This window comes from Desmodus rotundus, chromosome 9 (genome assembly GCF_022682495.2).
Source record: "Desmodus rotundus isolate HL8 chromosome 9, HLdesRot8A.1, whole genome shotgun sequence".
In the NCBI taxonomy this organism is placed as follows: domain Eukaryota; kingdom Metazoa; phylum Chordata; class Mammalia; order Chiroptera; family Phyllostomidae; genus Desmodus; species Desmodus rotundus.
In genome coordinates, this window is record NC_071395.1 from 41,457,139 (window position 1) to 41,472,788 (window position 15,650).

The following is a 15,650-nucleotide window of genomic DNA, read 5'->3' on the forward strand; positions in this document are numbered from 1 at the left end:
ATGAGGGGTTAAATCCAAATATATTTAAAAACTCACACAACTAAATAGCAAAATCCAAAAAAAAAATCTAATTTAGAAATAAGCAGGGGATCTGAATAGACATTTTTCCAGAGAAGACATACAGATGGCCAACAAGTACATGGAAAGGTGACTGAATCAAGATGGCGGCACAGTAGGTGGAAGGTCCAGTCCCCTCCTTCCAGGACCAAACTGAATTTACAACTAAAATGTAAGACAATCAACCTTAGAAACTAACTGAACACTAGCTTAGCAGAAGTCATATAACCGAGGATTACCAGAAAAAGCAACATCAGAACTGGAAGGAAGGGCAGAGATATAAAAGAGTCTACCCTGCTCCCACAGCAGCAGCTGAGATGCCAAAGGGATATCTCATTGACAAAGGTTCCCCCTGAGAAGTGTGGGTTCTCAATGCCAAGCATAGCTCCCCAGGCCAAAGGACCAGAGTTGGGAAGAGGTGCCCACATAACATCTGGCTCTGAATATTAGCGGGGATTCTGTCCACCAGAGAGACAAGAATCTGCTAGAGACACAGGTGCCCTCTTATAGGGCCCATGCACGACTCCACATATGAGTAAAAGTTTGTGGTACTTATCCTTCTCTGACAGCCTATTTCAATTAGCATAATACTCTCTAGGCCAAAAAAAAAAAAAAACCCCACCAAAAACTATAAAACACACACACAAAAAAAAAAGTAATCAAAAACTAAAAAGAAAACATGTTCTTGAGGTCCATACATGCTGTTGCAAGACCTAAAAGTTTCATTTTCTTCATTTTCTTTTCTTTTCTTTTTTGTTATAGCCATATAGGATTTCATTGTGTAAATGCACAACAGCTTTTTTTATCCACTCTTTTAATGACAGGCACTTTGGCAGCTGTCAACTCTTATCTAATGTAAATAAAGCTGCAATGAGCACATACAAGGTCTTTCCAGAAAGTATCCACCCATGTAATAGGAAAAATAGAGATATTTATTGAAGAAGGTCCAAGATACAAGAAACATTGTACATAGAAGAATGATGCCTCAGTCCCCTTCAAAGTAGGCCCACTGGGACCTCAAACAGTTCTCCTGGAGTCACTTGCACTGTTCAAAACACTCTGCAAAATCCTCTGATGGAAGCACCATCAGCTTCCCCATCATATTTTCCAGAATATTGTGGATGGTCTTCTATCTCTTTCCTTTCAGAGATGATTTTAGTTTGGGGAAAAGCTAGAAGTCACAGAGCACCAATCTGGGCTGTAGGTGGGCTGAGTCACCTGGGTCACTTGATGTTTTGCCCCAAATTGTTGCATGAAACGTGATGAGAAAACAGTCATGTTATTGTGATGAATCTGCCAATGGCCAGTAGCCCATAGGTGTGGCCTTCAGAGTCATCTGCATAGTTTCCACAGAGGAATGTTCAAGCTTAATGTAAAATTTGATGCAGATTCATTGCTTTATGTGCCCAGTCATTTTAAATGTGATGGCCACATGCTACACATGCTCTCACTCTGTGGTGTCCATCACCCGACCCCTCATCCACCACTGATTATTACAGTGAAGTTGTCCTCGTTCAGGTACATGCAGTCCTGTCCACTCTCCTTGGCTGCCAGGTTACATCGATGTCACGCAAACCATTCTCATTATATTAACAGTGGCTGGATTTTTTCTGGACAAACCTCGTATAGTCTTCTGAATTTGTGTTTTGGGATTCTTCAGATACATTTCCAGAAGTGGAATTGTTGGGTCATAAGGCAGTTCTATTTCTAACTTTTTGAGGTAACTCCATACTGCTTTCCACAGTGGCTACACCAATTTGTATTCCCACCAAAGTTCCAGAGGGCTCTATTGTTTATTGATTCACTGATGAGAGGCATTCTGACAAGTGTGAGGTGATAGCTCATTGTGGTTTAATTTGCATTTCTTTGATGATTAGTGATGTTAAGCATTTTTCTTTTTTAAAATATATTTTATTGATTACGCTATTACAGTTGTCCCATTTCCCCCCACCCCATCACTGTACTCTGTCCTGCACACCCGCTCCCACCCACATTCCACCCCTATAGTTCATGTCCATGGATCATACATATAAGTTCTTTGGTTTCTACATTTCCTATACTATTTTTACCCTCCCCCCTGTATATTTTATACCGACCATTTCTGCTACTTATTGCCTGTACCTTTCCCCCATCTCTTCCTCCCACTCCCGTGTTGATAGCCCTCCATGTGATCTCCACTTCTGTGGTTCTGTTCCTGTTCTACTTGTTTAGTTAGTTTGCTTTTGTATTTGTTTTAGGTGTGGTTGTTAATAACTGAGATTGCTCTCATTTCTACTGTTCATATTTCTTATCTTCTTTTTCTTAGGTAACTCCCTTTAACATTTCATATAATAAGGGCTTGGTGATGATGAACTCCTTAACTTGAGCTTATCTGAGAAGCACTTTATCTACCTTTCCATTCTAAATGAAAGCTTTGCTGGATAGAGCAAACTTGGATGTAGGTCCTTGCCTTTCATGACTTGGAATACTTCTTGCCAGCCCCTTCTTGCCTGTAAGGTCTCTTTTGAGAAATCAACTGACAGTCTTATGGGAACACCTTTGTAGGTAACTGTCTCCTTTTCTCTTGCTACTTCTGAGATTCTCTCCTTCTCTTTAATCTTGGGTAATGTAATTATGATGTGCCTTGGTGTGTTCCTCCTTGAGTCCAGCTTCTTTGGCACTCTCTGAGCTTCCTGGAAGTCTATTTCCTTTGCCAGATTAGGGAAATTCTCCTTCATTATTTGTTCAAATAATTTTTCAATTTTTTACCCTTCCTCTTCTCCTTCTGGTACCCCTATAATTCAGATGTTGGAATGTTTAAAGATGTCTTGGAGGTTCCTAAGCCTCTGCTCATTTTCTTGAATTCTTTTTTCTTCATTCCTTTCTGATTGTGGTTTTCTTCCTTCTGGTCCACACCATTGATTTGAGTCCCAGTTTCCTTTGCATCACTTTTGGTTCCCTGTACATTTTCCTTTGTTTCTCTTAGCATAGCCTTCATTTTCCATCTAATTTGTGACCAAATTCAACCAATTATGTGAGCTTCCTGATTACCAGTGTTTTGAACTGTGCATCTGATAGGTTGGCTCTCTCTTCATCGCTTAGTTGTATTTTTTCTCGAGCTTTGATCTGTTCTTTCATTTCAGCCATATTTTTTTTGTCTTGACATGCCTTTTAGGTGAAGGGGCAGAGCCTTCGGTGTTCACCAGGGCAGTGTAACACTCCTCAGTGCTGTGCTGTGACGCTGTATGTGGGGGAGTGTCCTGAGAGGGAGCAATGGAGCTTGGTCCACTCTGCCAGTTTTCAGTCATTCCCTTGCTACCCACAACCAAATTGGGCCCTTCTGGTGCTGCTTCCCGAATGGTGGTCTTGTGTACATTCTACGACCCTTTGGGCGTATCCAGCCAACTCTCCTGTGAGGCTGAGGGTTTCTCCTGCTGGTGCCCCCACCGCCACAGGTGTTTTCAATCAATGGTTTGAGGCTTTATTTTCCTGTGCTGGAACTCTGGGTTGTGTGGTCTGTCTCTCAGTCCACCAGCTGCTGCCTTGCTGGCCAGCTGTTGCTTTGCCCACCCTGCTCCACAATCTGCCACCTCACTGGGTCCGCCAGCCACTGCCTTGCAAGACTCCTCTCTGCCTGGTTGGCTGTCTCCACCCCTCCTACTGGTCTGAATGTTTCTTCTTTTTCTCCTTGGTTGGCAGACTTCCACACAGTTTGATTTTCTGTCAGTTCTGGTTGTTTTTTCTTGTTAAATTGTTGTTGTCCTTCTTTTGGTTGTGTGAGGAGGCACAGTGTGTCTACCTATGCCTCCATCTTATATTAAGCATTTTTCATGTGTCTATTGGCCATCTGTATGTCCTCTTTGGAGAAGTGTCTATTCAGGTCCTTTGGTCATTTTAAATTGGATTGCTTGGGGGTTTTTTGATGTTGAAGTTTTTAGTTCTTTATAAATGTTGCATATGAACCAAATATAGTTGGCAAATATGGTCTCCCATTCAGTGGGCTGTCTTTTCATTTTGTAATGGTTGCCTTTGCTGTGCAAAATGTTTCCAGTTTGATTTACTCTCACGTGTTTAGTATATTCTTTTGTTTCTCTTGCCTGAAGAGAGATAGCAGCAAAAAATATTGCTATGAGAAATGTCCATGATTTCACTGCCTATGTTTTCTTTTAGGATTTTTATTGCTTTGAGTCATAATTTTGTCTTTTGAGTTTATTTTTGTGTATGCTATAAGAAGGTTGTCTGTCACATTTCATTTTTTACACATACATGTTCAATTTTCTCAACACCATTTATTTTTTTAATATATTAATTGATTATGCTATTACAGTTGTCCCATTTCCCCCCCAACTCCACTCCATCCTGCCCACCCCCCTCCCTCCCACATTCCCCCCCCCATAGTTCATGTCCATGGGTCATACTTATAAGTTCTTTGGCTTCTACATTTCCTACACTATTTTTACCCTCCCCCTGTCTATTTTCCAACTATCATCTATGCTACTTATTCTCTGTACCTTTACCCTCCTCTCCCCCTCCGCTACCTTATTGACAACCTTCATGTTCTAGGTGTTTGCCTAGTTTGCTCTCGTTTTTGTTTTATGTGTGGTCATTAATAACTGTGAGTTTGCTGTCATTTTTACTGTTCCTATTTTTGATCTTCTTTTTCTTAGGTAACTCCCTTTAACATTTCATATAATAAGGGCTCGGTTATGATGAGCTTCTTTAACTTGACCTTATCTGAGAAGCACTTTATCTTCCCTTCCATTCTAAATGATAGCTTTGCTGGATACAGTAATCTTAGATGTAGGTCCTTGCGTTTAATCTTGGGTATTGTAATGATGATGTGCCATGTTGTTTTCCTCCTTGGGTCCAGCTTCTTTGAGACTCTCTGAGCTTCCTGGACGTCCCGGAAGTCTATTTCCTTTGCCAGATCGGGGAAGTTCTCCATTATTTGTTCAAATAAGTTTTCAATTTTTTGTTCTTCCTGTTCTCCTTCTGGCACCCCTATAATTCGGATGTTGGAACGTTTCAAGGTGTCCTGGAGGTTCCTAAGCCCCTCCTCATTTTTCCAAGTTCTTGTTTCTTCATTCTTTTCTGGTTGGATGTTTGTTTCTTCCTTCTGGTCCATACCATTGATCTGAGTCCCAGTTTCCTTCTCATCACTATTGGTTCCCTGTACATTTTCCTTTGTTTCTCTTAGCATAGGCTTCATTTTGTCATCTGTTTTTCAAACAGATTCAACCAAGTCTGTGAGCATATTGATAACCAGTGCTTTGAACTGTGCATCCGATAGAATGGCTATCTCTTCCTCGCTTAGTTGTATTTTTTCTGGAGCTTTGAAGTGTTCTGTCATTTGGGCCATTTTGTTTTGTTTGTTTGTCTTGGCACGTCTGTTACTTTAAGGGGTGGAGCCTTAGGTGTTCACCAGGGTGGGGTAATGCTGGTCGCTGTGCTGTGATGCTGTACGTGGGGGAGGGGCCGAGTGGGAGCAATGGCGCCCGCCTCACTCTCCTCCGGATTTCAATCTTTCACTCCAATACCCACAATCAAACTGGGCCCCTCTGGTGCTGGTTCCTGAGTAAGTGGGCCTGTGCACACTCTAGGCCCCTGTGGGTCTCTCCAACAACCTCTCCTGTGAGGCTGGGAGTCTCTCCTCCTGCTGCCCCAACCCCCAGGGGCGCTTTCAATCAGAGGTTTGAGGCTATTTCCCTGAGCTGGAGCCCTGGGTTGAGGGGTCTGCTTCGCTGCCCGCCGTTCGTCCAGTTTATCTGTGGGTGAATGTGGTGCCAACGGGTGCTACCCGCCACTCTGCCTGCCCCACTCTCCGCCACTCTGAGTCCGGACCTCTCGGTTTATCTGTGCAAATGTGGGGCCGCAGGGTCTGCTAGTGCTCGGACTGCCTGCGCCATTTGTCCCACACTCCACCAGTCTCGGTCCAGCCACAGCCACGCGAGTCCTCTCCACCCCGGTGCCTGTCTCCGTCCCTCCTACCGGTCTGGATGAATGTTTATTTTGTATTTCCTTGGTGTTGGACCCCCTTGCCGTTCGATTTTCTGTCCGTTCTGATTGTGCGAGGAGGCGCAGTGTGTCTACCTACGCCACCATCTTGGTTCTCCATTGACATGGTTTTAAGAGTAGATTCTCAGGATTCAATAATTCAAGTCTAGGTACATTCCCCAAAGATTTAAAAGCAGAGACTCAAATTGGTTATGATTTTAATTTAAATACTTTATTGTTTATGCTATGACAGTTGTCTCAATTTTTCCCTTTTTACCCACCTCCACCCAAACTCAAATACATTCTTGCAGATCAATATTCATAGCAGAAATAGTCAAAAATGGAAATTATTCAAGTGCACATCAAACGTTGAATGGATAAATAAAATCATGAGTACATAAATGGAATATTATTCAATATTTTTAGAGGAATGAATTTGGATACATGTGCATGTGGTTGAAACTTGAAAACATTATGCTAAGGAAGAGAATTCAAACACCAAAGGATAAGTGTGGTACAAGTTCATTTATACAAGGTATGTAAAATAAGCAATTGCCGAGAGACTAAAAGTGGAATAGAGGTTTCCATGGGCTGGGGAAGAGAAGAATGGGGAGATGCTGTGGAATGGGGATAGAGCTTCCGTTTGGGATGATGAGAAATGTCTGGAAATACATACTGGTGGTGGTTCCATGATATTGTGAATATACTTATGCCACAGAACTATACTTTTAAAATGGTTAGAATACCATATATATGCATAATGAAATATAAATAAAAATGAAATAAAGTAAAACCATTGCATTTTCTTTCAAATGTAGATTCTAGGGCTCTCCCCCTGGAGATGTTGGCTAGATGAGTTTAGCAAAAGTACATGTCTGGGAGGATATCTATTGACAAAAGCGTCAGGGGATTGTCATAGGGACAAGGAAAATTTGAAATGTGTGAAAACTCCAAATTGTCAGCTCAAAATTCAGGCCTACAGAGGCAGACACTGGGGAATAGGACTCTGAAATCTGCACTAACACATCCTCAAGGTCACCTTGGTGCAAGCTAAAGTTGGACAATCATTCCATAGTGAATCTTGGGAGCCTTTGCTACTCAGCCATCTATCCAATGAGGAAACTACAAGTCAGGAAATAATGACACTTGTTCCTGACAGGAGATCCAAGGAAGACTAGAGTGATTCTTCCCAGAGGAAAGGGATGCAGGGGGAGAGAATCACAGCTGGTCCCACTGTTAGTCTCCCAGAGATGAGGAATTGGCAAGACAGACACCTTCCTTTGTGACCCTGCCCCTGAGGAGTCACCTGATCAGGGAGTCAAAGACCCATTGATCAATTTGTCTAACAAAGTTCAGAGGAGAATTTGCCCCCAGGGTCCATTAACCTGTAACATAACAACTTATAGTCAGTCACCAGTGCTGTCCTGTGCCAGACCCAAGACACTCATGCCTCTCCAGCAGATACAGCCAGGCCTTATATCATGTACCTGGCCTTGTATCCCTGCTATTATGGAGGACAGACCTTCCTTTTTCACAACCAAACTTCAATGAAAGAAAATGATTCACAAGTTAACCCTGCAGTTAACACGGTAAGTGTCACAGGAAATAAGAAAAAGGGGTGGTAGAGTGAATAGGGTATTGACTATTGTTGAGCACAGGACAGGGAAAACCCTGTGCTGTCTATGGAGAATGAGCTCTAGAAGTTACTGGCTTGGGAGGGTGAATGGCTAGACTCCCTGTTTGAAGTTGCCATTGTGTGATGAGCTTTTACTTCAATGATATGTTATTTGGTTAGATTGTTGTTGGGATTATGGAAATGGGGAGGCAGAGGCTAACCCACCTGTCCCCTCTGACACCATTGCACTTCCCACAACCACACTGTGTAGGGGTACAGTCACTAATCTTTGGTGTGCAGGTTGATGCCACCAGGTGCTGATAGAGCTTTAGGTCCTTTACATGGAAGTCTTGCACAGTTCTTATTCTTTTCCCTTGTTACCCAGCCCACGAGTTCCAGAGCCTGCATCTTCACTTAGCCTAGACAAATTTTTCTTAATGTTTTGCCAGCCTCGCTTATTGGAAACATCTCATTTCTTAAAAAGGATCCTTCTTTCCCTCTTCCTGCACCCTTATCCATGGTTCTTATTAGGGAGATTAAAGAGAGAAGAGTATGAGGTTGTTGGTATCTAGGACCACAGGGTTTAAAGAAAGAGGGAAAGAAAAGGATATAAGAAAATCCAACATCTAGTTCCTTAATGACAACTTATCTTTTGCTCTAGAAATTTTGGGAAACACTAAAACTCGCATGTCCTTTCCCATAGTTGCTCTTGACTCCCACCCTTGGGTATCAAGCCTCATCCTTAACAAAGAACATGAAATCATTAGCAACATAAGTATTACTTTGTGTTACTTCTTTTGGCCTTTATTCCTCTTCCTTAAAGCAATAGACATAGTTCTTCAACTCTAGTGATATGAATATAATCCTAGCAGTAAAACCATGCCATACATTTATCAAATGCACTTAGTTCTTAAACCTGGAAGGTTTGCTTGGGCGCTACATCTCTCCCACAGAGGAAGCAATATGCATCTGAGACCACATTCCAGCTTCAGAGGAGCCATCCTCCTTTACCCATTCCTCTAAGCAGCAAAGTCATGAAAAGAATATTAATACTGTCCTCCATGGTGCTCATGATATACTAGGTCCTCCCCTGAGTTCTCAATAGGTTTCTGACTGGGACAACATATTAAAAAATCATTCTTACTATAGGTTAATCTACTGGATAAAAATAAAGAGTTAAGTTCCTACAGCAAATCACCAACTTAGAACAAAAAATATTGGATAAGAAACTTTTAACAACATTAAATAAAACAATGTTAACCACGTTGAATGAAACACTGTTACTTGAGGTCCTGCTGTACTTGTAAAAAGAGAGAAATTGCACTAGGATGTTGCATATCAGTGAAAAGGATGAGCATTAGACATATATGATGCTTAAAGTAGAAATGGGAAGGTGGAGGGAGGGGACATTGGTCCAGTCTCTTCCTACCTCTGACTCTCTCCTTGCCAAATCATGGGAGTCCTGGAACCAGAGGGGAAAGCATGGGTGTCTTCATTTACATTCCTGTTATCTCTCTCTTTTGGAAAGTGGATCTTCATGTGTTTGAGGAGAGAGCTCAAAGGACACTGTGTCAGTTCATGCAGGGATGAGAGTGTTTAGCAGTTTCACATGCAAGAAAGATGACTGAAAATATGAATGTTGAGGGACTTCTTGGAAGGGAATTAAAAGATGATGAATGTCCTCATTTATGAACCAAGAAAAGTAACTGTGTGAAATTATCCTTTGTGAAATTGTTCATACACATGTCATTTCCCTGTTTAGTCTCAGTCATCTTCTGTTTGTGCCTCTGGATAATTAGGGCAGGAAGGCAGGGGTGTGTGTGCAGGTATTTCAGACAAAGGCTGTGGAGAAGCAGTTGCTGATGCTAGTACTCTGGGTAAAGATCCCAGATGAGCTGCAAAAACAAGAGAAAATAGGCTGAATTGTTTGGACCTGATAGGGGTCAACATTGGGAATGAGTGTTGCCCAGGACTGAGAAGAGGATGTGGCTATTTAATGAGAAGCAACTTTATATTCCTTTTCTATCTCCCTTTCTCTCTTTTCTTCACCAACATCCTCTTTCCATATACTGGCATCATTCAGATAAGGAGTCCTAAAGGTTTTATAGTAGTGGACACCCAGTGACTATATGATGAGCTACGGGAAAGGAAATATTTGTTTGTAAGCTCTTCCATTTATTAATTCTGCCACCCAACCAATACAAAGAGTGCCCTTTGTGCTAAGAACTCAGCTAGTGTTGAGAGGTGAGGTGATTGGGAATTACCTAAGCAGGTGTGAGCCTGTGCCATGTATGTAGTGACAGGTAGGAATGAGGAGAAGGAAGTAGGGAGAGGTTTAAGTGGAGGGAGAAGGTCCTGACAAGTAGCAGAGACATAAGAGAGTATGGCCCATCTGGTCAAAGAAAAGCTTTTCAGAATGATCGGAATTGAGGATAAAATTGAGAAGTGGTGAGAAATAAGGCTGCAGTGCAGGGTCAGAGTAGAGTCATGATACACCAAGGAGTTAGGATGATTTCAGCAGGCGGCCCATAGGAATTTCAAAAATTCAGGCAGGAGAGTGATATGATCCAATGTCCATTTTGGAAATCTCTGTCAGACTGTTGTGTGGAGGAACCAAAGATGAAACTGGAGACCAGGAAGGAAGTCCCTTCAATAGACTGGGAAGAATTGAAATTGTTTCCTCTTTTCCAAAGCAGTTGATGCAGTTAACACAAAGCAAACTCCAGGGAATATCCAGAATCTCAGACATCTCCCACATATTCTCTTTTATTCTCTTCAATTAAAAAAAAATCCATATTAAGACAGCAAGCCCCATGAAATGAAAGTCAAGAGAATCTAGAATGTTTCGTGAAAATTTGCTTAGAATAATTCTCAAATGATTTAAAAACACAAGAAATGACTGCAAAATGCCCATCCCCCAAAGGGTAAGAACAAAGTATTCATCCATTGCTAAACAATATGGGTATGATATGACCATTTTGTCATTCCAGACACTATCAGCTTTAGGGTTTTTAAACTGAGATATAATTGACACATAACATTATATTAGTTTAAGGTGTACAACATAGTAATTTGATGTTTGTATGTATTGCAAAATGATCACCTCAACAAGCCTAGTTGACGTCTTTCACCATACATATCACAGAATTTTTTTTTGTGATGAGGACCTTTAATATGTACCCTCCTAGTAACTTTCAAAAATGCAATACAGTATTAACTATAGTTACTATGCCATCTATTACACCCACATGACTCATTTATTTTATAACTGGGAGTTCGTACCTATATTTTTAGATTTTATTTATTTATTTTTAGAGGGGAAGGAAGGGAGAAAGAGAGGGAGAGAATCATCAATGTGTGATTGCCTCTCACACATCCCCAACTGGGGACCCAGCCCACAACCTAGGCATGTGCCCTGACTGGAAATAGAACCAGCATCCCTTTGCTTCTCAAGCTGGCACTCAATCCACTGAGTCCCACCAGCTAGGACTGGAAGTTTGTACCTTTTGATCCCCTGCCCTCCCCTCCCACTTTGGTTTCTATACCTAAGAAGACTGACAGTGACTACAACCAACGTTGTTCTGCTGTGCAGTCAGGGGCCTTACAGAACAGCAAGTGTAGAAAAACAGTGATGACAGAGCAAAGGAGAACACTGAAGATCACTGTATGGTTTCATGTTATTCCTTGTCCCAGGTTGTAAGACTCATTCCTCTGTGTCTGCTTATAGGACCCATAGGCCCTGAGGTGAAGAGAGTCAGAGGTAGGTGGGCTGAGAATGAGTCCCCGCAAGTGCCCAGCCCCAATCTAAGCATCACTGAACTGTGAGTTCAAATCTGACTCTCACCCCTTTGAGCTCATATGTGAATCCCGATGCAACTTCTCTCTTCCTCCAGTATTTAATGAACATCATGGATGGCGTGACTCCAAATTCTGTTCGTTCCTTTGAATAGGTGATTCAGCGTTCTTAGGGTATAATCCCAGCAGTAGAATTACTGAGTCAAAAGGCATTTCCATTTTTAGTTTTCTGAGGAAATTCCATATTGTTTTCCACAGTGGCCTCATCAGTCTGCATTCCCACCAAAAATGTACTAGGGTTCCCTTTTCTCCGCATCCTCTCCAACATTTGTTTGTTGATTTGTTATGTTGGTCACTCTGACTTGTGTGAAGTGGTACCTCATTGTGTTTTTAATTTGCATCTCTCTGATGTCTAGTGATGCTGAGCATCTTTTCATATGTCTATGGGCCTTCTGTATGTCTTCCTTGGAGAAGTGTCTGTTCAAGTCCTTTTTCCATTTTTTAATTGGGTTGTTAGCCTTCTTGGAGTGGAGTCGTGTGAGTTCTTTATATATTTTGGAGATCTGGCCCTTGTCTGAGGTATCCTTGACAAATATGTTTTCCCATACTGTTGGTACTCTTTTCATTTTAATGCTGTTTCCTTTAGCCACACAGAAGCTTTTTATTTTGATGAGGTCCCATTTACTCATTGTGGTTTTAATTTGCATCTCTCTGATGGCTACCCCCACCCACAATGTTCCTAGCAGCACATATCCAATAGCCAAGTACTGGAAGCAACCTAAGTGCCCATCAGCAAACGAGTGGATAAAAAAACTGTGGTACACTTACACAATGGAATTATACACAGCAGAGAGAAAGAAGGAGCTCATATACTTTGAAACAGCATGGATAGAACTGGAGAGCATTATGCTAAGTGAAATAAGCCAGGCAGTGAGGGACAAATACCATATGATCTCACCTTTAACTGGAACCTAATCAACAAAAGAAAAAAGCAAACAAAATATAACCAGAGACACTGAAGTTAAGATCAATCTAACAATAGCCAGAGGGGGGTGGGGAGGGGATAGTGGGGAGAGGGGTTTTAAGGAACTACTATAAAAGACACATGGACAAAACCAAGAGGGAAGGTGGAGGCCAGGGATGGAGGTAGATTTGGCTGTGGTAGAGTGGAGGGGTGGGGAGAAAATACAGACAACTGTAATTGAACAAGAGTCAAAAAAAAGTTAAAAAAAAATTGTTTGTGACATTTTAAGTAGTATCATAGGGTACTGAAACGGTTTGAGCCTTGATATCCCCTCTTTCCTTGGACATTTTGGCCAATTGCTTAACTTCACAGATGAAGGCCCTGTTTCTACAAGGTGCTTCTGGTCTCTGGTACATTAAGCCTTAAGCATTACTGAATGTCGTTTATTAGTTGGTGAAAATATTTTTTCTTTCTTTTTTTTCTTCAGAAGTAAAACTACCTTCTACTCATCCTCCAGTTCTCTGGTCAGATATTTGAGATACTCTCTCAAATTTTCTCACCTCCGAGACATGGTTGTTTTACCCTTCTCTGAGTCCCAGGCAAGGCAGATAACCCAGATCAAGCTGCTGAGCTTCACCAGACCTCATGCTCCACATTTCTGTTAGAGCAAGTACAAACCATTTTATCTCTGAGTTCCAATGTTGCTCTGAACTGTTCAGAGAGAATTCTAAGACAGAGGTAAAGAAGGTGGGTGAGTGTCCCAGAGGATAATGACAATGGTTAATCAACAATTGGGAAGTCTATATTCTATAACAAATAACAGAATATACAGTAACCAAATTTTGTACTTAGGGCTTTAAAGCCTAGTTATTTACTTCAATAAATAAAAACAGGATTGTCACATGGAGGGATGGGGAGAAAATGCAGACAATTGTAACTGAATAAAAATAAAATAATAAAATATAAATATAAAGAAAACAGGAAGAAAAATCTAGAGTTGTCCAGTATCTATTGCATGCTATTTTCCTTCCTCAATCATCTAGATGAGGTGTCAGCAGCATGGAAACAGGAAATCAAACAAGGGATTCAGGATTTCTACTTCTGGGATTTTCCCAATACTCAGAGAATCAACCCATCCTATTTGGACTGTTCCTCTCCATGTACCTTGTCACCGTGCTCGGGAACCTGCTCATCATCCTGGCTGTCAGCTCTGACTCCCACCTCCACACCCCCATGTACTTCTTCCTCTGCAATCTGTCTTTTGTTGACATCTGTTTCACCTCCACCACTGTCCCAAAGATGCTGCTGAACATCCAGACACAGAGCAAAGCCATCTCCTATATTGGATGCCTCATTCAGGTGTATTTTTTTGTAGTTTTTATTGGAATGGATACCTTCCTCCTGACTGTGATGGCCTATGACCGGTATGTGGCCATCTGCCACCCCCTTCATTACATGGTCAACTTGAATTTGCATTTCTGTAACTTCCTGGTTCTAATCTCTTGGTCCATCATACTCTGTGTTTCTCTGGTTCATATCCTACTGATGAGGAGGCTGACTTTCTGTGCAGGAACCGAAATTCCACATTTCTTCTGTGAACTGTCTCAGATTCTCAAGCAAGCCTGCTCAGACAACTTCATCAATAATGTCTTCATGTACGTGACTACTGTCCTGCTGGGTGTGATTCCTCTCACTGGAATTCTCTATTCTTACTCTCAGATTGTCTCCTCTTTAATGAGAATATCCTCTGTAGGGGGAAAATATAAAGCATTTTCCACCTGTGGGTCTCACCTCACTGTGGTCTCCTTGTTTTATGGGACCTGCCTGGGGGTCTATCTCAGTTCTGCAGGGACCCATTCTTCCCAGAGAAGTTTGATTGCCTCAGTGATGTACACTGTGGTCACCCCCATGCTGAACCCGTTCATCTACAGCCTGAGAAACAAGGATGTGAAGGGGGCCCTTGGAAGGCTCCTCAATCGAGCAGCACCTTGTCTGTGATGGATCACTGGCCCCAGAACTAAGTGTACATTGTGGGCCCCAAAGGTTAATGTTGCTATTTTAAGTATCCTGGTTCTTTTTCTCTCCTATAAGACACTATTGATTTCTTCTATCCAAAGCACAGATCATTTCTCTTTTCTTTGTTTTTATATTAGTACTAGGTGGTTCTTCTCAACAACTTCCTGAGAAACTTCTTTTTGATTTTTCTTCCCTACATGCTGTCCACAATGCTCCTTGTTTGGCCAGCATCCTGCAGCTATTCTTAAGATTTGTAACTTTAAATTTAAAACACTTATGAGATCAACTGCTGACTTTGTTTCGCAGAAAGTTGTCCTCATACCTCACTGATCTTAACCTTAATTAGCTTGTGTGTGTGTTTTCTTTCCCAGAAGAAATTTTCACCCCCGAAGAAATGGAGTGAAAATCATACAGTACTAAGAACAAAGTACTTACGTTATCAGGACTCTACATGATTCTTCACATGAATGTCTTAATTCCATGTTAAAAACATTTCTTTGAGGTATTGTGTCTCATTTACTTCACTTTTCAAAAGAAAAGACTGAGATTCAGGTGGACTACAACGTGGCCAAGTGACTTTGCTATTGTACCTTTCACAACAACAGTAATGTGATTTCAACTTCAAAGGAGGAATCTAGGTTTGAAAGGTGTTTTCTTCAGATGACATAGAAAGCACTGCCTGGGAGCATTGATATGTGTCACTCCTTGTTATTGTTTCTTCCATCCATCACCCTTCCTCTCCTATTTTCTTTGACCTTTGTCTTCCATTATTGCAATTTTGAGATATGCCCTCTAATAACCAAAAACATTTAATAATGAATACAATAAAATAAGAACTGTTTTCTCCCATGTCTTAATTATTTGGAACTCTGTGGGAATGGATCAGGAATAATAGTTACACATTTGTGGATCATGTTTAGAACTTAATTCACTTTGAGGGAAGAATGTTGCTAGAAGTGAGTCTGCAAGGAAGCATGGAGTAGTCCATGGTTCCTCCCACATTCCTCCCACATTCCCTGGGATCCTCTGGCCACCTCCACGGTGTGGCTACCAAGATCCAGCACCAGCTGGAACCTACTTTTCCCAACATGTGGCAGCAGAAGCAAAGACTAGTATGTCTTACACCTTTTGATGGAGAGGTGTGGGGTATACCATATCTTTCATTCTTTATCTGGGATAATGCTGAGGTTTACATTTCGTACCATTTACTGGAATTTCCCAACAGGATGA

At 41.6% G+C, this 15,650-nt stretch overlaps 1 protein-coding gene across 1 annotated transcript; it reads left to right on the plus strand.

The window, feature by feature from the left end:
- The first annotated feature begins 7,569 nt into the window (after positions 1-7,569).
- LOC128779254 (olfactory receptor 7D4) lies at positions 7,570-14,449 on the plus strand. The gene is made up of 2 exons (XM_053911369.1): positions 7,570-7,619; positions 13,448-14,449. Exon 2 carries the CDS (start codon positions 13,464-13,466, stop codon positions 14,400-14,402), a length of 939 nt encoding a protein of 312 aa, XP_053767344.1. The 5' UTR covers positions 7,570-7,619; positions 13,448-13,463; the 3' UTR covers positions 14,403-14,449.
- The last annotated feature ends 1,201 nt before the right edge of the window (positions 14,450-15,650 follow it).